General features: G+C 39.6%; 2 protein-coding genes across 4 annotated transcripts; one reads left to right on the top strand and one right to left on the bottom strand.

The window, feature by feature from the left end:
- Positions 1–1121: 1121 nt before the first annotated feature.
- Positions 1122–9849, bottom strand: LOC110609723. Of its 2 annotated transcripts, XM_021749501.2 has the most exons (16): positions 9425–9848; positions 8823–9035; positions 8156–8299; positions 7691–7981; positions 7453–7538; positions 6778–6859; positions 6466–6678; positions 6213–6272; positions 5895–5989; positions 5434–5741; positions 5243–5334; positions 5035–5164; positions 3193–4367; positions 2821–3119; positions 1684–1851; positions 1122–1572 (listed from the first exon to the last, which is right to left on the bottom strand). In XM_021749501.2, the coding sequence occupies exons 1-16, from the start codon at positions 9710–9712 to the stop codon at positions 1446–1448; spliced, it is 3771 nt and encodes a 1256-aa protein (XP_021605193.1). In that variant the 5' UTR covers positions 9713–9848; the 3' UTR covers positions 1122–1445. The 2 variants fall into 2 exon arrangements, with proteins under 2 accessions (XP_021605193.1, XP_043810204.1); XM_043954269.1 differs by lacking the exon at positions 8156–8299 and having other exon boundaries at positions 9425–9849.
- A 13309-nt stretch (positions 9850–23158) lies between these two features.
- On the top strand, positions 23159–25963 carry LOC110610002 (lysM domain-containing GPI-anchored protein 1). Of its 2 annotated transcripts, XM_021749857.2 has the most exons (5): positions 23174–24127; positions 24539–24656; positions 24801–24962; positions 25063–25094; positions 25325–25963. In XM_021749857.2, exons 1-5 carry the CDS (start codon positions 23476–23478, stop codon positions 25606–25608), a joined length of 1248 nt encoding a protein of 415 aa, XP_021605549.1. In that variant the 5' UTR covers positions 23174–23475; the 3' UTR covers positions 25609–25963. The 2 variants fall into 2 exon arrangements, with proteins under 2 accessions (XP_043810203.1, XP_021605549.1); XM_043954268.1 differs by lacking the exon at positions 24801–24962 and having other exon boundaries at positions 23159–24127.
- The last annotated feature ends 699 nt before the right edge of the window (positions 25964–26662 follow it).

The raw sequence follows: 26662 nt of genomic DNA, 5'->3' as shown, positions 1-26662 counted from the left end.
GAATTAGCATTCAGCACCTGCTTTCTTTCATCTCGTGGACACAGGAATTTTCTACTTTTTTCACATAATTTTGGTATATTATATTTGTGCCAAATCTTTCTTAAATGTATACTTTATTCCCAAAATTCTTATTTAAGTTCATGTTGATAGAGAGGACAGTGAGTCTCTCTTGCCCATAATAGCGCCTTTCCATTTGTAGTTTCTCTATGAGGTAATCCGCTTAGATGGAAGGTGGCTTCATCTGTTGAGGATCAAAAGTGAAATAATTTAAAATTCAGTTCAGTTTAATTTTAATTTTTATATCATATCAGTTTGATTTAGAATAAAATATTTAGTAAAACCTACTCAAATTGTATTAATATAATATCAAGGAATATAATAACACATATCCTATTTAGGTCAGTGGTAATTATTGTTTAAGAGAAAAATTGAGTTCTGAATTGAACTTTACATTTCTTATTTTATTATTTTTTAACTTTAATCTTATGAATCTCAGCCGTCAATTTTCAAACTATATATTCATTTTTTCTAATTATAAACTCTAACTCGTGCTTTACTCATTCAGTTGTCCTCTCTTCTTCCCTCTTCTCTTCATCACGACTTGCACAGCAACAACAATAAATATGCACCGCCGCACCATCGCACAGCAACATCATCCCACCATCTCGCATCAACAATTCCCTCCCATCCCGCAGCATCATATTTTATGTTACTTTGTTATTTAAAATTGAATTTTTTTTTTCAATTTATAATATAAATTTAGATTGAAATTATATATATTGAAGAAAAAAAAAACTAAAATAAAACAATTTATTTCGATGCTGTTGAATTTAACTGCATATCAAAGTCCAGTTCGGTTTTTATCATTAATTAAAATTCAATTTTCAATTTTTCCAAAACCGGACAGTGAAGCATCCCCAGGTTGAAAAGAGCTACTAGCTTCTTTACTTAAAAATCTCCCCTGGCCTGGTTTATTCTCTTGAATGAACACCTACTTTTTTTTCTTTTTGAAAATTAAAAGTATTCATTTACATTGATTTGAAAGAAATGCATCATATTGGCTCTAAAAATAGAATATGAGAATCCATCATCCTTGGAGAGCCATCATGAAATGACATGTAGAAAGCATTTCCAGTAACCTTCTTCACTATATAATTTGTAATTACATGCCCCTTATTTAAATAATACCAAGCAATCAATATCTACTATACAATGACTACAGGGATGAAATCATGAATTCCAGATACCTACCACTATGATCTGTGTTTTGCTTCAAGCTTTCGTTTTGGCATGACCAAAGGTTGGGCCATGTCCAGCAACGCAAATGAAAATTACTAGAAACTATGCTTCCTTTCCTACAAGCCTATGACTAAAATCTAGTTAGCTAAAATGTTAATATGTTTACCCTGTCAGTTATCTTTCATGGAAAGTTCATATCCTTCTATCTAATATTTGGTTTCTAATGACTGGGGCGAAATCTTCCCATGCATGCTAGATTGGCCCAACAATGAAATTTCTTCAGGTGATAGCATTAGTGAGCCAGTACTCAAGTAATTCCGAGCAGCTCGTCCCCTGCAAAAGGAATGCCACATCTCGATTAACTGGGAGCATTTGCCAAGATTAAATCTAGAAGGTTCCACGTTACAGTAATTATAGCACTAGCATACATCACCTACTACTTACCTCCGTCTTCTAGTTTTACTGTCGCCTTCAGATAAACGAGAAGATTCTGATCTTGAAATGCAGGCCAGAGAAGAACGATATTCGTACAGTGCATCACCTTTCATTGTCATATATGCTCGGGAAGGAACTACTGACTGGATTATGTTGATAGACTGCGACTTCTGCTCACTACATGCATATAACCAAAAAAGAGCTTAGAATGGTAGTCAATTTAGATGTGCCTCAAAAAATAGGAAGGTCAATGGCCAATTTGGAACTGCCTTTAAAACTGTTCTCCAAAAATGCACCCTTCTGGATCCTTTTCAAGGAGCAGTTAGAAATGGCTTTTAATTTGTTTGAGTTTATGTGCAAAACTTCAAATTGCATATGATACAAATAGTTACTCCCCCATCCCATAATTTTTCAACACTTTGTTTTTTCACACATACTAAGAAAAACAATCCTTTTTTTATTAATTTTCCAATTATACCCATTTTAAATATTAACTTTTATTAAATACTAAGAGATATTTTGAATATTCAATTGGAAAAATAAATAACATTTAATGAGATGTTTGGAAATAGTATAAAATTAAATAGGGTTATAATAATTAATTTATACGTTACTATAATGTAAGAAAGAAAAGTAAACAATGATTTTGAAACAATAAAAAAAAATGAAAAATAGACAAAAATTATGAGACGGAGAGAGTAATGTGTTTCTCAACAACAACAACTCCAGAAAGAAAGTTGATTTTCCATTTAAAACTGAAAAGTTTCTGCTTCAGAATGTCGCATTGTCCACGTAATTACCTCATGAACCCCCATCAATAAACACACTCCGGCTGTTTGAAATCAAAGATTTTGCAAGAATTCAACCTTATTGATTTCATTTTTACTAATTCTCTTGTTTAGAATGGAAAAGAATTCAACTTTTTTTAATTTAAAAAAATTAAAAGGAATTAAAAATCACACATAATTTCGTAAGAATTCATTTGAATTATTTTTCTTAAAAATGAATAGTTCCAAATGAAGTGAATAAGAAATACTTTGTGATGTAGATTTATGCAAGTAGAAACTAACTTTGCATGCTGCAATATCAGTATAAAGATGATGTCAAGTGTGAGCATGACCAGAAGCAAGAGGATAATCCTTGTACCTATTTGATGAACCATTCTCAAGCAAGGTCATCTCCGCACCCAGCCCAACATGTAAGTTCTTAGCATTAACATTTTGTCCAAGTGAGTTGCTGACTTTCATCTTTGTAGTGGCAGACAGCACCTCCCATGTCAAACCTCCATTGTTTCTGTAGCCCATATTTAACCCTGCAGCAACAATGTCTTTGGCATATGTACAAAATCCATGCTGCACAATTGTTGATGCCATCTGCAACTGCTCATTGCCCCAGCTAAATGCTTCTGATTCCTCGGAAAAAACCATTGGCAATCCCAAGGAGTCCTGCAAAAATTGATTGATATGTACTAAACATGTAGAAAAGAATAAACAGTTCAATAGTCAAGCTAATACTTACAAGTGATTGGCACTTAGTCTGCAATACTTCGGCTTCTGAAATTAGATTGCTCATCCCACAAGCAAGTTTCATGATTCCAGAACAATATTTGTGTTCTGCAGCTGCTAAATGTCTCAGGTCTGCACGACGATCACGAAGTTTTCTCCATGACTCTTGTACTGTATCAATCACATCAGAGGACCCACGTTTCTGGTGCTGATTGAATTTCCTACTGAAGTCCATACAGCTACACTCGTCCATCAGCTGATGTTCTCTTGTGATGGATTCCGTGAGATCATTTTGAGAATCTTCCACCTCTTCATGTGATGATACTGCAGTCATATCACAAGTACCTCCTAACACGTCAGAATCTTTACACAATTTGGGCATAGGTTCATCAAAATTCTTGGCATCCACTGACAATATGTTTTGTCTGAATTCGTTGCTTACTGAAGTTTCTTCTATAATTTCTGCCTGGCCCATTTGTCCACAAGACACCCTACCAAATATTCTTGTTCCATCATCAATTTCAGTTTCAGGAACATAAGATGATTCCGGCACACAAGATACATCAACCGATATGCATGTGTCTTTTACATCTAAGTGAACTGCTGTTTCTGAACATAGATAAAGGTTTTCTTCCAGCTTTTCTGACTCAGAATAAAATTGCAGGTCAGTTGATGGGCTGAAGCCTATTTGGAAGTTTGGATGATGAGGGGCAAATCCACCATTTTCAAGGAAAAACCCATTACTAATATCCTTTTCAAGACTTGTTGGCACTCTATCATCTTCAGAGTCAGAAGACATCGCCACAAGTTTTCTTTTACTGTTTTTCCGAGAGGATGGAAATGGGCTGTTTGAGGAATCCAAAAAATCACATGCAAGATTGAAAGGAGGGATGAAGTCAATGGGATCATGATCAAAGCTATTATTGCTTAACATTACTTTCTTCTTGGCCTTGATACTATCTGTTTCACAAATATGCTTCTCCATATGGTTATGCATATCTTTATCATCTGTAATAACTACTGTGGAGACACCATTTTCTTCCATCATGCATAATGACATTGTGATCTCCTTCTCAACTAGCTCAGACAACTGAGAAGGGAAATCCCAGGGGATCATCTTTGGCAATATTTGATAGACATCTTCAAGATCAAATGGCAGTCGACTGAAAAGTCTCCTCACTTCATTACCTGTGCAGAAAAAGAAAAGATTTTGGGAATTCTTTCTCTTGCTTTGATACAAGGTACAGTGTTGAATGGGACTAGAGGCACAAATCAATCAAAGCTTCAGAATAAAAGAATGCATGTCACAGAGATTCTGAATCTATACATAAGAAACAGTCAATTCTCGGAAATTTACATAAACCACCAAATGCTGCATCATGGTATGGAAATAGTGTCCTTTCTCCATGGTTTCTACAATTTTCTAGGCAGAAATTTAATAACAGATTCCTTCAAGTAAAGTTTCAGATTTAAATAACCTTACTCTGCTGAAAACAACCAACTCCCTTTAACTGTTTCTTCAACCATATTCCGCATATTAGATCATCTTTTGACCATCAGTGATAGGATGAGTGAATTTGGCAACCAAAGTGCATTCATAATGTAGTCCTTATCATGATTTTCAACTGCCCAACCAAGTAAAAACAATTGGCTTTTGCTCAAAATTATTTGCACAACTGTAAATTGGCTTGTAAAAATTCCAAGAGAAATGGTAATGCCATTAGGTTTTCTTCCCTTCTAAACTTTATACAAGTTTTAGACCGCCACAGTAAGAGAACAATTTAGAGGACATCAAAAGATCCACATATCCAAACAACAAGCACTTATATAGCGCATGTAAGTTAGCAGGATTAACCTTTAATGAATTGTTCACCCTGACACCAGAACTGTAGATGCATAATGATTTTCCTGATATCTCGCTGACAAAATTTAATTAATTGCTCTACTTGGTGAGGTTGAACATCAGCATTCTCTGCAGAACAAACCTTGCCAAAAATAAAAGAATAAATTTAAGGCAATACAACATCTAATTATGAATAGCAGAATGAACTGGAAGCACATACCATGCACAGATGCTGAAAAAGCTCCTTCTCTAATGGCATTTTAAAACACAATTCTAGCCTATCCAAACTGTCAGGGAGAACAGTTTTGTCACCTGCTAGTTAGCAAACAGTTAGCAACAAGAAATGAGATAAGTCAGTGCATACAAAATGTCAAGTGGCAATGAAACAATTCAACCAGTAAACCCTCTTACTATTTGTGGTCAGTATCACAGGCCACTTTACTTTATCAGAAATTTGTTGTATTGCAGTAAGAAAACCACGATCTTCAGCAAAGATAACATCCACATCCTCAAACAGAATCAAGAGTTTAAGTGGACCTTGACTACAGGGAACTGAACTGTCCTTGTAAACAAACTGCTCAGATGTTTCAGTAGCTTCATGAGAAATATCCTCATCTGCTATTGGTATCACTTCAATCACTTTGCCATCAATCTCTTGCACTACTGCAGGGGGCTTTATAGTGTCCATGGTCTGAAATTCTAAAGGACTTTCCTGTGACCTGGAAGAAATGCTCCCTGTATATTAGATAGATGAATATACTCGAAATGATTGTTCATTTTATAAGCTTTACTGGTTACATAACCGTGAGCTAAAAAAAAAGAGAGAAAATTCCATGCATTGCGGCTGAAAAAGTGAATTTAAATTAACAAACCATTGAAGGAGTTGAGAGTCTAAAGTGGATTGCGAATCTAACACACCAAATCTTTCCTTCACAGCAGCTCCATTTCGACACTCTGAGGTATTGAACTGGGGTAGGACAAAAATGGTGAAACATTTAGCTTTTCATAGGCCATTGTGACAGTATTATAATCTATAACTCCAAAATGAAAATTTAAATGCATAAACATAACAGTCAAAAGATGATATTTACTGGGAACCAATCCAGTAGCATACAGAAAAAACAAAACGATGATATACTGGAAAACTGTAAAATATAATTGAGCTACAGTATTATAATTTTAAGTAGCACCTCCAGAACTCTGAACCCTTGTTCCTTAGCGCAAGCATAGATAGCTGCTGACTTCCCACTCTGCAGTAAGAGAAATAAATTTTCGCTACTATTAATTTATAACCCAGATATGCAGAACTAAAAATAAACAATTTCTGCAAAACTAGAAAAAGTATGATAAATACCAATAACAATGGATCTTGATGAGAATTCACAGAAAAAAAAAAACAAGAAGCAAACACATAATGCAGTAAACAAGTATAGCTATTGTTACCCCGACTGGTCCGGTAATTAAGAGAACATTCTTAAAGTTGGCATCTTCACCAGCGTTTCCAGAATCAGAATCACTTTGGGAACAGTTATAATCAGGATCTTGCATATAACATTCATCAGCAACAGAGGATGCTTTGCTAGCTTCATAACCTCTTTGATGCCAAGTGCAAAGCCATTCGTTCAAAAATTTTACTGAATCATGATTACCACATATCTGCAGGAAAATTTTGGAACATAGGGTTTCAGGAAGGAAAAGATAATATCAAAGACAAACGATAACATGCTAAAGAGGTGTGTATGAAAATCCTCTGACCTCCATGGCCTTCTTGGGCTGGTACTTAAATGTCCACAATCTGTTATCAAGCTGATTAGCACAACCAGGGTGAGATGATACCCTATAACAAAGCAATGCTTTTATTTTAGATGCATCACACACTTTCAACAGAAAGTACCAATAGTTCTAGCAAAAGAAAGAGATAAGCTGCAATAAAATAATGAGCAAGAGGTCATGCATAAAAGATAAAATCTAGGCAATATGCTGGGCGCTGGTTTGTGGTGATATGAAACAGATATTTAACAATTCACATTAGCAAGAAGATTACTTAACAGAACAAAGCTACCATATTTTATTTAAACCTGAAGTACGGCTGGAGATTCATGTCTCTTTATAGAACTTAGGTTCTCATGCTGATACAGTCCAAGTTGATGCAGTATAAGGTAACAAGTGTGTGAGTTCAAATCCTTTGAGTAACCTTGAAAAGTTCAAGAATATGAATTTTCATTTACAGCAAAAAAGCACTGTTTCATCAATTACGATGAAGTGATAAAAGGATTATATTATAAAAGCAGTATACTTGTTGATATGATATGACAAACCCTAAGCATTAGTTATGTAGTTATACATTCACATACAGAACACTCATGTAAAATGAAATTGGAGTACAAGAACATGTATGGTTGCCAAAAGAAATTCAATACAAAACCCCACCTTTCTTCCAGATTTTTGGTTTGGTGCTCAGCATCTGATTTTCTTGCACAACCAGAAAGCAGACCAACTTCATTGACCTGATGGTTCTGCCAAAAAATACATTTATAATCTAAAAAATCAGCATGTGCAGTGTTGTGTTGCACAACAGCAATCCAAAAGGCAGTATAATTGTTAAGAGTTACAATCGAAGTTGAAAGGAAAAAGAACCAATCATCAGGACTAAGCATTGCATACATACTATTTCAGTATCCTTAATCTGCTGATAGCATTCCACCCATGCACCACATGACATGGCTGTTGCTGATGCTTCATACAAAACTTCTTGCTGAGGAAGACATTCATCCGGAGGTTTATTATCTTGAAAATGTGAACCAGTGAGATGCAACACACTTGGAAACTCATCAAATGATAATGACTTGACAGTACATTCAAAAATTGAAGAGAATGAGCCTTCGGGAGTAAAACTGCTATTGGTAAAGAATTTCTCACAAAATTTCCAATCTCTCCAATCAAGAGACACAGCATCATCCTACATAGCAGGAGTTAATTTCACCATATGAGAGTTAAAAGAGAACATAAACGGCAATATCTAACATAACCGATTTGGGAGTGACTGCATTAATCTTTCACCAACGCAGGGGCAGGCATATAATCATTGCTGGAACACTGAATTTTTTTTTTAAATTGAACTGATGATGCATACCTGTTCTCTTTCAAATACATGAATAGGACCAACAGTAATGCTTTTAGATTTTATCTGGATATCTGTCTTCTGGCCTATCTTACTCGTGTTCCGAGACAAGAAAAAAGGGTGTATTTGTTTTCCACCAAACACTCTTGAATTTTCCTAATAAAAATATTAAAATAAAGATGAATGCTGCGACAGAACAAATCTTATTAAATGTTATGGAAGCATAATAACTTAAAGGCTTAATGGCTCCACAGCAACTTTCATGCAATTGAAATTCCAAAAATATCAAATGCCCCAATATGAAGGGGAGATAAGTTAGTGGTGAAATGAGTGAGAATAGAAAGTAGGAGACCTAAACTGACATGGAGGAAAGCAGTATCAAAATATCTACAATTTTTTGACATTGATGCAAATTTTTTTCTAACAAGATTTGATAGGCAAAAATTAATTCATAAGCCTACCCCCAGCTAGTTTGAGATTAAGGCTTAGTTATTATTGAAATTCCAAAAGCAAAGAAGCTTCATGTAGTGGATCATTTTCACCACCACTCAGCATAGAGTACTGCTACATGCTTATTCATTGGACAAATATTCAGGAAAGAATAATTAAAAATAACAACAATGCAAAAATGAGAGCAGCATATTGTTAAAAAGAAATATACAAAAGCAAATTCACTAACCTCAGCCACCATTTTTGCCTCTAATCTCAGATTAGGGATTTGTAGCAATGCGTCACTGTTCTCTGTCAAATAATCTGCAATTTTCCCAACACTTGTCCCATTCTTTTTAGGTGTGGCACTCTTTCTACCTGCAGCATTTATGGATGAACGCTTTGACTTTTTAGGTGTAGCATCCTTTTCTGGCGTTGCTTCTGCAGATGACACCGCCTTTGCCTGTTCCATAAAGCGCAGATAAACAATGCAACCAACATTGACCGAAAAACCAAGATTGAGACCAGTGGGCTATTTTTCTAAATTTAGCAAAAAACAAATTAAAAAAATTACAGGAGACTTTTCTTCACTGCATCGCGAATTGTGTTATGCACCGTGCATTTAAATCAAAACGAATTGAGTCATGCTAATTGAGATAAGTTATGGTAATAATTCTCCCTAGCTTCCCAAAATTTTAAACTTTCTCAATTTACAAAGAGAATACTCGGTCAAAAACAAACAAAAGTTCTACTACACTACAACATGCCACATGCATTGCAATTATTCTCGCGCTGATCAATCAAAAATCAACAATTTGAGTATCTTCAGGGAATAAGCCAAAGCAATTTTACCTTCCTTGAAACTTTAGGAGTTTTAGTTTTGGGACTCTCTTTTCGCTTCCGCGTTCTTTTCTTCTTGCCTCGACTCCCACTGCACTCCTCGTCATCACCATCCTTAACCTCGTCATTGCATTCTTTATCGTCCTTTTGGTCACCTGGAGTTTCCACTGCTGGAGATTTATGCCGTAACAGAGTGGACTGAACCAGACGGCGGCGAACTCTACTGCTCTCCTGCTGCTGAATCTCTTCCGCAGCAGTGGCTACCGCCGTCGGCGCTTCTCCGTCAGCCGATTTATCCATAAAATTATGTTAATTTAGTAAATTAGGGTAGAAAATTAGGGTGCTGATGAATTGGGGATTTTTAAAGTGAGAGAGCTAGGGTGCAAAAGGAACGTGGACAGGAGATAGAATGTTGGAGGGAATGGAATTCTTTTCCCGCCTTAAAAGAGGACGTCCCTAGATCCGCGATCGTTACTAAGCTGTTTCTTTTTCAAATTTACTTTTTCAAGTTGATAAAATTAATTAATGAATTTTAATTAATATATCATTTATACAATAAAAAATATTTTTTTTAAATTTCTTTCTATTGTAAAATAAGTAAAAATCTTTACTCTTTTTTTTTTTCAACAAAACTTGTATACAAACAACTACTAACATATATTGAGAATGAGTAATTTCTGTGGGCAATAAGTTTCTTTTATTTAATTAATTTTATAATATATGGGACTCCATTAATTTTTTATATAAAAATACAAAAAAAATATAATTTTTTTATCCAAATTGATCACAACCCACAAAAAAATTTGAATTCAAAACTATAATTATTTGAGATATGATTTAAATATCTTAAATTAAATCTCATTTAATTGAAATTTTTTTAATCATGTTTAATTGGTAATTTAAATTTATGATTTTTAATAATTTTTTTAGGTATTGATGTTGTTTTTGTGTTTACAAGTTGTTGGAGTGCCTAGAGCTCATAGTTGGGTCTAGGTTGATTACTATTTGATTTTGATTAAAAAAATATGGATTGAATCAATTTAATTTAGTAATTAAATTTATTATGAAATTAAGTTAATTTGGTTTTATTTGTTAACAAATTTCAATATAATCAATTTGGTATAATCTTGAAAGAAAAATTTTAACTGAAATTAAACTGAATTAAATGGCAGTTTTTTAATGATTATCTTAATTAACAATTATTTTACAGGTCTCATGAAAAATATATACAATTTTAAAAATATTTAATATATTTAAAGTAATAAATTTACTTAATTTTATTTTTTTATTTTTTGAATAAAAACGTAAATTTCATTAAGATTCAATAACGATAAATTTATAAATACAATTAGGATATGAGAAAAAAATCTCAATTAAGTCCGAAATATCATGGTTAGCTCGAACAAGCGCATGAGATACACCATTAGCAGACCTACAAACAAAGTTAATAAAAATATAAATCATCTCCGAAATAATAGAGTTACAATAAAAAATAAGACTATCAAATAATGACAAATCCTGATAATTAGGATCAGCTATAACTCAAATAAAAAGTTGAGCTTCTAACTCTACAATAACTGTGAACCAACCACTATCCTTGAATCCGTTTAAAACTTCCCTAAAAGTCATGCTCTCAGCCATAAAAGTATCAAAATTACCAAAAATTCATTGTTGACGTGCTGCAATAAACTCATCATTTCATCCCCTTAAAACACAATCCATTCCCATAGCCTAATGTAGAAATAATGCATTATCAACATTTAGCTTAAAACTTTCAATAGGTGGCTTTTTCCATTGGACACAAACCGAAGTATTAACAACCAACTCCCTGTAACTTCTAGCCGCTTCCCAATCTTAAATAAGAGACTTTGCACGCCTAATCACAATATGAAGTGGACACCTTTTATGCTTCCATACCACAACATTTATGTTCTCCCATAAAATCCAAACTACCATAACCACCATGTGTAAAGTAGAAACATAAACTGAATTGCATACCCGAACAAACCAATCACTAAACGACTGCATGTGGGGGAAAAGCCAATCAGATTCAGTCATCATCCAACAATTACGAGTAAAAAGACAAGTAACTAGAGTATATATTATCGTCTCACTTTGACTAGAGCAAACAGGATAAGACTCATTGACTTTAACATTCCTACGAATTAAATTAACTAAGCATGGAATAACATTAAGGCAAGCTCGCCATACTAGATTCAAAACCTTCGGTGGAGCCCGAATACGCCTGAGTTTTTTTCACATTAATCTAACTGCAACTGAGCAACTCAAGTGAATAGTCTATTTCAAGAATCTATAAGTGTAACGACCCGGAAATCCGACCCGTTACCGGCGCTAGGATCCAGATCGGCTTAAGGCCGCCGGGACCCGTAGCAAGCCTACATACCTCCTGCAAACCTGTGGAATCCCATACATAACAACATATACATGATCTGTAAAAAATTTTCTTTTCTCTTATCCAAGCAAAACCTGTGCATGCACAAAATCATACATAAACCCCACACTGGAGTCCTCATCAAATACTCCAATGGGGTATCATCATCATACATATCAGCTTGGATAATCATGGTCATTAACATCATTACTCATTAAACACTCTGTACATAATGGGGATTCACACACCTCTAGGTCAAGCACTACTATAATCCTCAATACATCATCAAATCATTCATTACATTACATGGTCATAAATACTTATTACATCATGTTCATGTCCACTACTATCTATTACAACATACATGACTGAACTTCACTCTAGCCGACTTCCTGATCTATCCTGTACCTGCAACTCTGGGGATAAAGGGAGTGGGGTGAGCTACTAGAGCCCAGTGAGCAGAATAATAAAACATCAATTTAAATCATGCTTTCATGTATGCGCCATAACACAAACATTTCACAACAAGGATGAACTTGTCACCATTTAGCCCCTATCTTTCTTACTTCAACATGCCGGGGGCGTAGAGCCGTAGCAGGCACACCCGGACTTCCATAATCTGTCATAGTGCCAGGGGCGTAGAGCCGTAGCAGGCACACCTGGACTCACATAGGCTATCATGACATACAAGGGCTAATGGATCATTCAACATTCATCCACATCAACAACAAAGTATGCAATGCAACATATTCGTGAATTCTAATGCAAACAACCTAATATATCTCATGGCATTCATGATGCGTGAATCATGCTAAAACATTTCATTAATTTGCTTTAAACTTAAAGTTTATTCCACTCACCTCTGGCTAGCTCTGAAGAGACTCTGAAGCAGCTGGCTCACTGCTGGGGGTCTCGGTTCCTCGGGTCCGAACCTACACAGGTGGACTCAAATGAGGGACCAAACATACATGAACATGACTCCAAAATACTCCCCAAAAACCCCCTAAAACATCCTGAAAACATCACATGAAAACATGCAAGAAATGGCTGAACAGGGCACTTTCGGCGGCAGGTTCGGCGGCCGAAAGTCCCTCCAGAGACGAAAGTCAGGCAGGTTCGGCGGCACCTTCGGCGGCCGAAAGTGCCAGACAGAGACGAAAGTCTCTTTTCGGGGGCACCTTCGGCAGCCGAATGCTGCCTCCACAAGAGGGGTTCGGCGGCCGAAACTTCCTTCGGCTGCCGAACCTGGTTTCTGCCAAACGGGCAGAAACTTGGTTCAAATGAACCTCCTGCCTCCCAAAACCATAAATCATGCATAAACTTGATCTACAACATGCATACCTCACATACATCACACCTAGGGGTCTCAAACTATCAAATACCCCATCTACAACACTTCCAACAACACATAAACAAGCTACATTGTTCATCAAAGCATCAAAACACATAAACTCAACATATACCCTAACATGCACTTCTACCCATAGATCTTGCATAAAACTTAGTTAAAACACATAAGGAGCTTAAGATCGGCTCTTACCTCTTGAAGATCGAGAGAGAGACGACCCAAACTTGGAGATTCACGAAAATGAGCTCCTGAGTTTCCAAAGCTCCAAAACTTGGTTTAAATGTTCAAAACTTGCAAGGTGAGTTTAAAACTCAAGAAAAATGGAAGAGATTTGGAGGAAGAACACAAGATTTGCTAAGGGAAGGTCGGAAGCTTGCTGTGGCCGAAAATGGGAGAAAACCTCGCCCATTTCGGCTAAGGGTCCCTTTTATAGTGGCTGGCCAGGCCACGTTCGGGGGCCGAAAGTGCCTCCGCATGCATGCAAGGTTCGGCGGCCGAACTTGACTTTCGGCGGCCGAACCTGGACTTCCCTCACTCATGCTTTCGGGGGCCTAACGTGCCTCCAAAACGCATGCATGTTCGGCGGCCGAACTTGACTTTCGGCGGCCGAACCTGGGTTTCCCTCCAAAGACTTTTCATGCAAAAACTCATTTAATTTCTTACTTAAAAACATGAAATACATGAAAACATTTCATAAAATCATAGTTTTACCCTTCTAGAGGTTTCCGACATCCGAGGTCCCACCGGACGGTAGGGATTCCGACACCGGAGTCTAGCCGGGTATTACATTCTCCCCCCCTTAAGAACATTCGTCCCCGAATGTTCCTCAACAACATACAAAGCATGGCATCAATCATAACATACAACATAGCATATAATATATCATACATGCAACACATAGAACAACTAACACTCACCTCAAAACAGATGGGGGTATTGCTGGAGCATAGACTCCCGTGTCTCCCAGGTACATTCTTCAATATTGTGGTGGTTCCAAAAGACTTTCACCATCGGGATTTCCTTGTTCCTCAGCTTTCTGATCTGAGTGTCTAGGATCCGCACTGGCTGTTCTACATAGGTGAGATCCTCTTGGATCTCTACATCAGGCTCACTGAGAACCTTGCTCGGATCTGACACGTACTTCCGTAACAGAGAAACATGGAAAACCGGATGGATTCTCTCCATCGAAGCGGGCAAATCTAGCTTGTACGACACATTACCGACCCTCTGAAGCACCTCAAAAGGACCGATGTACCGTGGAGCTAACTTACCCTTCTTCCCGAACCGAACCACTCCTTTCATAGGAGACACCTTGAGCAAAACCAAATCCCCCTCCTGGAACTCTAGCTGTCTTCTGCGGACATCTGCATAACTCTTCTGCCGACTAGCAGCAGTCTTGATCCTCTCTCTGATTATGGGTACCACCCTGCTGGTAAGCTCTACTAACTCCGGACCCGCAAGAGTCCTCTCTCCTACTTCCTCCCAGCAGATAGGTGATCTGCACTTCCTCCCATATAAAGCTTCATATGGAGCCATCCCTATGCTAGCATGATAGCTGTTATTGTAGGCAAACTCCACCAAAGGTAGATGCTGCCTCCAAGAACCGCTAAAATCTAGCACACACATTCTGAGCATATCCTCTATTGTCTGGATGGTCCTCTCAGACTGTCCATCTGTCTGTGGGTGGAAGGCAGTACTGAAGTCTAATCTGGTACCCATAGCGTTCTGCAGACTCCGCCAAAACCTGGAGGTGAACTGGGGCCCTCTATCTGACACTATAGATACCGGGACCCCATGCAGTCTGACAATCTCATCTACGTACACCTGCGCCAACTTGTCCACAGAGTAACCACTCCTGACAGGGATGAAGTGAGCAGATTTGGTTAGTCTGTCCACAATCACCCATATGGAGTCCAATCTGTTGGACGTCGCCGGTAACCCCACTACGAAGTCCATAGCTATATTCTCCCATTTCCACTCTGGAATCGGTAGTGGATTCAACATTCCAGCCGGCTTCTGATGCTCTAGTTTCACCCTCTGACACACATCGCAGGCTGACACGAACAGTGCCACGTCCTTCTTCATAGCTGGCCACCAATACACTCTCTTCAGATCCTGATACATCTTGGTGGCTCCAGGGTGAACACTATATCTGGTATTATGGGCTTCCCCCATAATATCTCCCTTCAGACCAATGTCATCTGGCACACATAATCTGTTCCCGTAGCGGAGGATCCCCTTATCATCAAACTTGAACTCATTACTCTGGCCTGACTGAACCGTTCTGGCTATCCTGACCAACTCTGGGTCCTCATGCTGTTTCTGAGCTACCTGCTCCAGAAACACGGGTGTCACTCTCATCTGAGCCACTAAGGCACCTGTGCCAGACAACTCCAACTGTAATCCCTCACTCATAAGTCTGTGGAACTCCTTCACCACCGGCCTCCTCTCTGCTGAAATGTGGGATAGACTGCCGAGTGATTTCCGGCTTAGGGCGTCTGCCACAACATTCGCCTTACCCGGATGGTACTGAATCTTGCAATCATAGTCACTCAACAGCTCTACCCATCTCCTCTGCCTCAAATTCAAATCGCTCTGACTCAAGATGTGCTGCAGGCTCTTATGATCTGTGAAGATCTCACATTTTACCCCATAGAGGTAATGCCTCCACATCTTGAGTGCAAAGATGACTGCTGCCATCTCAAGATCGTGTGTGGGGTAATTCAGCTCATGCTTCTTCAGCTGCCTAGAAGCATAAGCGATCACCCTCTCATTCTGCATTAGCACACAACCCAGTCCCACACGGGACGCATCACAATATACTGAGAAGTCATCATCACTTCTTGGCAGAGCTAACACCGGTGCCGAAGTCAACCTCCTCTTAAGCTCCTCAAAGCTTTCCTCACACTGATCGGTCCATATGAACTTCTGATTCTTCTTTGTCAATTTGGTCATAGGAGCAGCAATCTTTGAGAAGTCCTGAACGAACCTCCTGTAGTAACCTGCTAAACCCAGAAAACTCTTGATCTCGGTCACTGTGGTGGGTCTAGGCCAGTTAGCTACAGCCTCTACCTTCTTGGGGTCTACTTCAATACCCTGTTCTGACACAATGTGCCCCAAGAATGAAATGCTCCTAAGCCAAAACTCACACTTGGAGAACTTGGCATACAAGCCATGCTCTCTCAAGGTCTGCAAAACTGTCCTCAGGTGATGGGCATGCTCCTCTGCATCTCTGGAATACACTAAGATATCATCTATGAAGACAATAACGAAGTGATCCAGATACTGACTGAATACTCTGTTCATGAGGTCCATGAATGCTGCAGGGGCGTTGGTCAACCCAAACGGCATCACAAGGAACTCATAGTGCCCATACCTGGTCCTGAAAGCTGTCTTCGGTACATCTTCATTCCTTATCCTCAACTGATGGTACCCTGATCTCAGATCTATTTTGGAGAAACAACCTGCTCCTGCTAGCTGGTCGAATAGATCGTCGATCCTCGGCAAAGGGTACTTGTTCTTGGTAGTGACCTTGTTCAACTGTCTGTAGTCGATACAAAGTCTGAGGGATCCATCCTTCTTCCTCACAAACAAAACCGGAGCACCCCAAGGTGAAGTACTCGGTCGGATGAAACCCTTATCTACCAACTCTTGCAACTGTTCCTTCAGTTCTTTCAATTCAGCTGGTGCCATCCTGTAGGGAGGGATAGAGATCGGTCTGGTACCAGGCATTAACTCAATCTCGAACTCTATCTCCCTAGCAGGTGGTAACCCTGGCAGCTCGTCTGGGAAAACATCTAAGAACTCACTCACCACAGGCACTGAGGCGGGCTCTCTGACATGACTATCTAACTCCCTCACATGAGCTAGAAACCCCTGACATCCCCTCCTAAGCAACCTACGAGCCTGAAGAGCTGAGATCAGGCCTCTAGGTGTACCCCTCTTGTCTCCTCTGAAGACGACCTCTGACCCATCCTGATCTCTGAATCTGACTACCTTGTCTCTACAGTCCAAGGTAGCACCATGGGTCGATAACCAATCCATCCCTAGAATGACGTCAAAATCTGTCAAATCTAGAACCACGAGGTCGGCGGAAAGGCATCTTCCCTCTATGAAAACTGGACTACATTGGCAGACTGCCTCTGCCACTGACGGGTCACACTTGGGTCCACTGACCCATAGGGGACACTCTAACCCAGAGACCATCAATCCTACCCTCTCCACGACTCTCGGAGCAACAAAAGAATGAGATGCACCCGGGTCCATTAAGGCATACACATCAGAACAACCAATGATGAGATTACCTGCCACCACAGTGTTGGATGTGTTGGCCTCCTGCTGAGTCATAGTGAAGATCCGTGCCGGAGCTGATGGACCTTCACCTCTGTATCCTGCTGATGAAGAGGCTGACCCTCTCCCTCTGCCTCTGCCACTGGCCTGTGTTGCGGCTGGAGCTACTGGCTGCACCACACTGCCGGAGGCTGTCTGCTGAGACGGTGCTGCAAAGACTGCTCTAGGACAATCTCGAGCCAAATGACCCGCCTGTCCGCACCTGAAACATGTGTTTGTCCCTGCCAGACATACTCCCTTGTGTGGTCTCCCACATCTCATACATGCTGTAACCTCTGCGCCAGAGCTTGAGCCACTGCCTAAACCCAGACCTGACTTGATCTTGTTCCAGAACTTATTCTTCTTAGATTTTCTGTGGCCTCTGTCCCACTTCTTACTGCCTGCAACTGCTGCACTCAGAGAAGAAGAGTCTAACCTTCCCCCACCTGGGGTCTTGGAACCAGAAGACTGTGCCACTGACTGTTTTACCTTCCCCTCAACGATGGCACAAGCCTCCATTCTCCTAGCCATATCCACTATGGCATGGAAACTCTCCCTCTCTGCTGATTGTATCAAAGAGGAATACCTGGAGTGTAGCCTCATAATATATCTACTTGACTTCTTTTGATCTGTGTCCAAATTCTGCCCAGCATATGGCAACAACTCCAGGAACCTGTCTGTGTACTCCTCCACACTCATCTGTTCAGTCTGCCTCAACTGTTCGAATTCTATTATCTTCTGCTCTCTAGAGCTCTCAGGGAAAGCCCATCCTGCAAACTCATTTGCGAACTCCTCCCAGGACATACTGTCCGCTCTCGGGTTCACATAGTTCTTAAACCAATATCGTGCCTTCTTGCATTCCAGTGTGAACCCAGCCATCTGAATGGCTCTACTGTCATCAGCCCCTATCTCATCTGTAATAGTCTTGACCCTGTTTAGATACTCAAATGGGTCATCGCCTGCTCTGTACTGAGGAGCACCCAACTTCATGTAATCGGTCATCTTGACCTTGCTCCCTCCAGATGAGGTAGGTTTGGGTACTTGTGTTTCCGGGACAGTAGGTACTGGTGGTGGTGGAGGTGCAACATCCCCTGGGGTAGGGTTTGCTGTACTGGTATAGGGAGGTGGAGGTGGGTACGTGGGGTACTGAGAGTATGGTAGTAAGGTGGGTATGGCATATGTGGAGGATAAGGGCTAAAACTGGGGTAATCCGATGTACCTCCCATCGAATACCCTGGATGGTGTGAATAGGGTGGGTAATGATGTGGCTGGACATAACTCGAGGCCTGAGTGCCTCCTTCTGATTCTCCCATGCCCTCTTCCGGCATGCTCACACCGAGACTGCCATCCCTCCTCTGATCTACTTCCATATCCTCAGACATTCCTCCCTGCACTGTCCCCCTTACTGATCTGCTTCTACCCAGATCCAAAGACCTTCTAGGGTCTCTAGCTACTCTGTCTCTGTTGGACCTACTGGACATTGCCCTAGGCAAAGCTGAAGGACGGGCATCAGTGCCCTCGTCCTGAGGTGGCACTCCAGTCAATCGTGCAGATCGACGAGTTCCTCTCATTCTATCTTCTGAAAAATAGCACACAGTATAAACAATCATTAGCATCATATGGTTCATGTGGAAACACATGAACCCTCATCACATACATAGCATCACATCATAGCATTTATGCACATGCATATCATCATGGCATATCATATCATCATATAGACAGGACTCTACATCCTATCCTAGTGGACATGATTTTCCTAGTGTGCTTGACCTTCTAGAACATCTATGAGCCCGACACACTAGGTCCGACCATATGAACCTAGGGCTCTGATACCACTCTGTAACGACCCGGAAATCCGACCCGTTACCGGCGCTAGGATCCAGATCGGCTTAAGGCCGCCGGGACCCGTAGCAAGCCTACATACCTCCTGCAAACCTGTGGAATCCCATACATAACAACATATACATGATCTGTAAAAATTTTTCTTTTCTCTTATCCAAGCAAAACCTGTGCATGCACAAAATCATACATAAACCCCACACTGGAGTCCTCATCAAATACTCCAATGGGGTATCATCATCATACATATCAGCTTGGATAATCATGGTCATTAACATCATTACTCATTAAACACTCTGTACATAATGGGGATTCACACACCTCTAGGTCAAGCACTACTATAATCCTCAATACATCATCAAATCATTCATTACATTACATGGTCATAAATACTTATTACATCATGTTCATGTCCACTACTATCTATTACAACATACATGACTGAACTTCACTCTAGCCGACTTCCTGATCTATCCTGTACCTGCAACTCTGGGGATAAAGGGAGTGGGGTGAGCTACTAGAGCCCAGTGAGCAGAATAATAAAACATCAATTTAAATCATGCTTTCATGTATGCGCCATAACACAAACATTTCACAACAAGGATGAACTTGTCACCATTTAGCCCCTATCTTTCTTACTTCAACATGCCGGGGGCGTAGAGCCGTAGCAGGCACACCCGGACTTTCATAATCTGTCATAGTGCCAGGGGCGTAGAGCCGTAGCAGGCACACCTGGACTCACATAGGCTATCATGACATACAAGGGCTAATGGATCATTCAACATTCATCCACATCAACAACAAAGTATGCAATGCAACATATTCGTGAATTCTAATGCAAACAACCTAATATATCTCATGGCATTCATGATGCGTGAATCATGCTAAAACATTTCATTAATTTGCTTTAAACTTAAAGTTTATTCCACTCACCTCTGGCTAGCTCTGAAGAGACTCTGAAGCAGCTGGCTCACTGCTGGGGGTCTCGGTTCCTCGGGTCCGAACCTACACAGGTGGACTCAAATGAGGGACCAAACATACATGAACATGACTCCAAAATACTCCCCAAAAACCCCCTAAAACATCCTGAAAACATCACATGAAAACATGCAAGAAATGGCTGAACAGGGCACTTTCGGCGGCAGGTTCGGCGGCCGAAAGTCCCTCCAGAGACGAAAGTCAGGCAGGTTCGGCGGCACCTTCGGCGGCCGAAAGTGCCAGACAGAGACGAAAGTCTCTTTTCGGGGGCACCTTCGGCAGCCGAATGCTGCCTCCACAAGAGGGGTTCGGCGGCCGAAACTTCCTTCGGCTGCCGAACCTGGTTTCTGCCAAACGGGCAGAAACTTGGTTCAAATGAACCTCCTGCCTCCCAAAACCATAAATCATGCATAAACTTGATCTACAACATGCATACCTCACATACATCACACCTAGGGGTCTCAAACTATCAAATACCCCATCTACAACACTTCCAACAACACATAAACAAGCTACATTGTTCATCAAAGCATCAAAACACATAAACTCAACATATACCCTAACATGCACTTCTACCCATAGATCTTGCATAAAACTTAGTTAAAACACATAAGGAGCTTAAGATCGGCTCTTACCTCTTGAAGATCGAGAGAGAGACGACCCAAACTTGGAGATTCACGAAAATGAGCTCCTGAGTTTCCAAAGCTCCAAAACTTGGTTTAAATGTTCAAAACTTGCAAGGTGAGTTTAAAACTCAAGAAAAATGGAAGAGATTTGGAGGAAGAACACAAGATTTGCTAAGGGAAGGTCGGAAGCTTGCTGTGGCCGAAAATGGGAGAAAACCTCGCCCATTTCGGCTAAGGGTCCCTTTTATAGTGGCTGGCCAGGCCACGTTCGGGGGCCGAAAGTGCCTCCGCATGCATGCAAGGTTCGGCGGCCGAACTTGACTTTCGGCGGCCGAACCTGGACTTCCCTCACTCATGCTTTCGGGGGCCTAACGTGCCTCCAAAACGCATGCATGTTCGGCGGCCGAACTTGACTTTCGGCGGCCGAACCTGGGTTTCCCTCCAAAGACTTTTCATGCAAAAACTCATTTAATTTCTTACTTAAAAACATGAAATACATGAAAACATTTCATAAAATCATAGTTTTACCCTTCTAGAGGTTTCCGACATCCGAGGTCCCACCGGACGGTAGGGATTCCGACACCGGAGTCTAGCCGGGTATTACATAGCACTTTGAACCGAATAGAATCCACGTTTCTCAAATTTCCATACCTAATTATCTGTTTGTCCAGTGATACTCATAAGGATAGACAATATATTATGAGCATTAACCTGATTAAATATAGATAGAATCAAATCCCTTTTCCAGCATCCCTGTTGAATGAGATCACGAACCAAAAACAAATCACAATCTGTCTGTTGAGGAGTAGAAACCTTATCATTCAAATTTAATGGCACCTATGGATCCTCCCAAATCGAAATGCTTCTACCATGTCCAACTATTTTGAGAGAACATGACGTAATCAACTTCTTACTCTCTCACAAACTTCTCCACAAGTATTTTGGATTACTCTCAATCTCCGAATCTAAAAAAGAGTCAAACGGAAAATATTTGGCCTTGAGAGTTATTGCCACCAATGAATTATCTACAGTGAAAATTGCCCGTGCATGCTTCCCTAACATAGATAAATTGAACTCATACAATTTCTTAAATTTCAACCCATCATCAAATTTCGATTTCGCCATCCGTTCTCAGCTTACCCAATACATACTTCATTCGTTAGAGCTCCGGATAACTCCACCAAAATCAAGCTATAAGTCGCTGCAATTCATAATAAATTATTTGCGGCACCAAAAATAAATTTATAGCATACGTTAGAAGTGTCTGGAGAACAATTTTTAATATCACTTCTTTTCCGCCCTAAATAAACATCTCCGCTTCCAAGAGTTAAATTTTTACCACATTCTATTATTTATAAATTGAAACAACTCACGCTTATTAATTCTTATTTGTATTGGCAAACCCAAATATGTCCCAAAGTCTTTTTGCTCCATCATATCAATATAGAACATACGTTCTATCGCACATCAAAAGGTGTGTTACATGAGAAGCACAAAGTTTTGTATACATAATTAATATATCAAAATGTGTATTACTTAATCTTATTTTAGTGAGAAAAGCTTTGAAAGTTTCAAATTCATATTAAATATTCATATACATATTAATATATTTATTTATACATAATTTAATTAATTATACATAAATTTTATATACATAATTAATATATTAGTCATTAAACTCACTATTATATGAAGTTGATTTTATATTAATCGTATTATTTCGTAATATTTTATGCACTATTTATTTCTTAATATTTTACGCACCGTAACGATTGACGTTAACTATATTCTATATGATCATTGCATTGAATGTATATAATTTCTTTGAGCAAGGCTGAAAATTGGAATTGGCTCAACAGACCTTGACCGCGTGCATGTCAGGCAACCCAAATTTTTCAAAACCAAGCGAGGGTGTGCACACCACGCGCAACGGTTCACGTGGGCAACATTACTAATATACTATGCCCAGAGAAGCAAAGTAAATACTAGAAATTCTTTCCGCCACGCTTAAAAAGAAACGGAAAGTTACAGTGTAAGTGGGCCTCACCAGGACGCCCCCAATCTAATAAGCTTAATCCTCAATTACAAAAACACCCTCCAAGGGGACGTCACTTTCGGCATTCAAGAAGTTTAGAAGTGGTAATTATGGTTCCTGATGAGAATAAATTAGTCCAATGAAAAAGTTTTGTCTGAAACTCAGGGATCGAGAGTCTGACCAGTGTCTGCTCACTGTGAGCAATACCTTTGTCTCCTCCCACAGCTCCCTTCTTTCAAATACACTTTCTTTTCATCTTCTTTACTCTCTCTCTTCTTTCAAATACACTTTCTTTTCATCTTCTTTACTCTCTCTCTCTCTCTCTCTCGCTGGAGAGCATTACTAGAGGAAGAAGCACAAACCCTAAAATCCCTCGGCATCTGTCACATTCTCTTCCATTACCAATTCAAAGCTAAAAAAATCTTTACCCCAAAACCCTGAAATTCTCATATCATCCCCTGCCTGAACAGCCTTTTCTTTGGCCGTAAAACATATTCCACGGAGCTCTTAAAGATGCAAAAACCCAAAACCATCATTCTCTTCTTGATTTTAGTCAATGTAGTGGGTTTTGTTAACTCCAAATCCACAATCGAACCATGCTCTAACAACGACTCCTGTAATGCTCTTCTTGGCTACACTCTATATACTGACCTCAAAGTGTCAGAAGTAGCCTCTCTCTTCCAAATTGATCCCGTAGCTCTCCTCACAGCTAATTCCATCGACATCTCTTACCCAGATGTCGAAAACCACATCCTTCCGTCTCAGCTTTTCCTCAAGATCCCAATAGTATGTTCCTGTGTAGATGGAATCCGCAAATCCGTTTCTACTCACTACAAGACTCGGCCTTCGGATACTTTGTCTTCCATTGCGGATTCGATTTATTCGGGTTTGGTGTCTGCGGACCAGTTAAAAGAGGCTAATTCTATACAGGATCCTTCAGCACTGGATGTGGGGCAGAGCCTCGTGGTGCCATTGCCCTGTACTTGTTTTAATGGGACGGATAATTCGTTGCCGGCAATTTATCTGTCTTACGTGGTGAAGGAGGTGGATACTTTGGCGGGGATTGCTTCGAGATATTCCACTACTATTACTGATTTGATGAATGTTAATGCTATGGGGAACCCAGCCATCAAGGCTGGTGATATACTTGCTGTGCCATTGCCAGGTAATTAGGGTTTAATTTAAAGAGTTACCTCAGTTTCACTTTCTCTGTTTGTTCTTGGAATCGTTTATTTCTTTTAATAAGTTAATGTTAATATTCTATATTTCTGCAGTTAGTATTGATCATTGGATTGCTGGTTTTAATTTATTATAGGTTTTGTTTTACGCTTGTTGTTTGTAAGATTTATGCAATATCTCCAGTAGTTACCAGATTTTTTATATTATCTGTCAATACATGTGAATTTCATTCATTCTTTTTGTAAGATCTAACTCATGTCAACACATGCTGAATGAAGTAAGCAATGACGTTGCTTGTTCCCAGTTTGATTTGGTTAATGTTGTCAACTAGAAGCCATATAACAAGCTTATGGAAAGCATGAAAACTGAGTTTTTTACTTTACAAATTGTGTTGCAGCATGTGCTTCTAGATTTCCAAGATACGCCCTTGATTATGGCCTGATTGTGCCAAATGGAAGCTATGCAATCTCTGCCAGTCACTGTGTGCAATGCAGCTGTGGGCCAGGAAATCTCGAGTAAGTGAATGCCTCTACTTGCCTTTATGTTTATGATCATGTCCTGTTTTACCTTTTTTTGAAAAAATATTATTGAAGGCAAAATGGGTCTTTTTCTGCATATACAGTAAGTTGTTAATCTGCTCTGTGGTGCATATCTTGCAGTTTGTACTGCATGCCTGCTTCGTTGGCAGTTTCTTGTTCAAGCATGCAGTGCAGAAATAGCAACCTCATGCTCGGGAATGTCACATGGAAGCAGAGTAGTGCTGGTTGTAATGTTACTTCATGTAGTTATGGTGGATATGTCAATGGCAGCATTGTGACCTTGTATGTTATGTCTTCAGTAGTTGATTTAATATAAAAACTTATGTACTATAGTTATTTACTTGTGGTTCAATCCTTTTACTTCTGTTTAATTGCTGTGCAGGTTGTCTACATCTCTTCAGCCTCGATGTCCAGGTAAAAATCCAATGAATGCTTTTCGTTTAAGCATACAACAAAAGAAATGAATGGGTGAATCCGAGGTGTTTGAGTCTTATTGAGTTTTACGCTGACAATTTTGTTATCATTTGCATGGTATTGCAATTGCCCAATACTGCCTATTAAACTTATCAAGTATCAACAAAGCTAGATTCTGAATGCGACTATTGTTCTGTTTTGCATTTTGCTAAATAAAAAAAATGATGCAGGGCCACAGCAATTTCCTCCCTTGCTAGCCCCTCCTACTTCAGTGACTAGAGATTCAGTGTTTGGTTCAGCTCCAGCACCTGCACCTCAGTCAGATGGTTCTGGTGCAACAATGCCCAGGAGTACAGTTGTACCGACAACTGGGACACTTCCTGGACTACCCCCTGTAGGTGGTCCTATTGGAGGTGCATCTGATGCTTGCCCCTTGGTGAATCCATTAGCCACGTCGGTAATTGCACTTATGCTATACAAGCTGGGCACCTTCATGATCTCCCTTCTATTGTAATATTGTCATGAATTGTCAGTATAGATGGTGGTGGGATTGTGGTTGGCTGGGTCACTTTATTTTTGACAGGTCCCACTTACCTGTTGTATGTAACCTTCTTGATATATTTCGACCTGTGAACTGATTTGTGGATGAGGGAATTAGAGGCTATCATTGTGCCTGCCAATATTTTGTTGTGCTTGCTGTAGTGTGTACTTAAAGGCATGGGCGGTTCTACTTTTGGCTGTTCATTCTTGTTTTCATTATCCAGAGTTCTAGGTAATTGCTTGGCTCATGCATTGCTTTGGCAGGGAGGGGCCTATTTCATTTTTGGTTGCAGCACTTTGGATTCAATTGACATAGTTGTTTCTGTTCATATGAGTTGAACTTTTTTTAAAGTTGTATTTAAAGGGGAGTGTTCTGGATTTGAAATCTTGACTCTCTTCAGCTATTTTTTTTCGGAGTTTCTCCAGACACGGCCTCGAAAAGCCTGATTTTGTAAATAGACGCCTGCTGTGGCCTTGTCATGTGCAACGAAGAAAATATGCTATGGACAATGTTTGAAGCGGATCATGGGTTCTGCCATTGCATTTCCATTGTTGCTGTCTGCATACGAATTATTTTCTGTTGGTTATGTGATTTGGTTAGTGTGAATGTGAATTACAGTATTATCAGAATTACATGGAACAGTTTCTTGTGCTTGTTAACATCTTAGCATTGTTAAATACTTTAGTTTATTGGCTAATTTTTCGCTTGCAGTTCCTCAATTTTAGGTGTGTCAACTTCAATTGCTTTCTTAAACTCAACTACAATTTGATAGTTGAAGTATCACGAAAGTCTTTACTACCTATAATTGCAGGTTTTTAGATAAATGGAATTTAAAGAAAATGACCTCTTTCTCCCTTTTTATGAGAATTATTATAATAATTATGTCGATGTAATCTACAATTATTATTTTGTTTCTAGAATAAAATAAATAGTTTATACATAAATTCTCATATTTAATTCTTATAATCTCTTGTGTTTACTTGTGAGTTTTCTATAGAACGTTGCCTGATGGATTCGTTATTCGCTC

The sequence above is a fragment of the Manihot esculenta genome, chromosome 2, assembly GCF_001659605.2.
Source record: "Manihot esculenta cultivar AM560-2 chromosome 2, M.esculenta_v8, whole genome shotgun sequence".
NCBI classification, from domain to species: Eukaryota; Viridiplantae; Streptophyta; class Magnoliopsida; order Malpighiales; family Euphorbiaceae; genus Manihot; species Manihot esculenta.
This window is presented reverse-complemented; position numbering and strand designations above follow the sequence as displayed.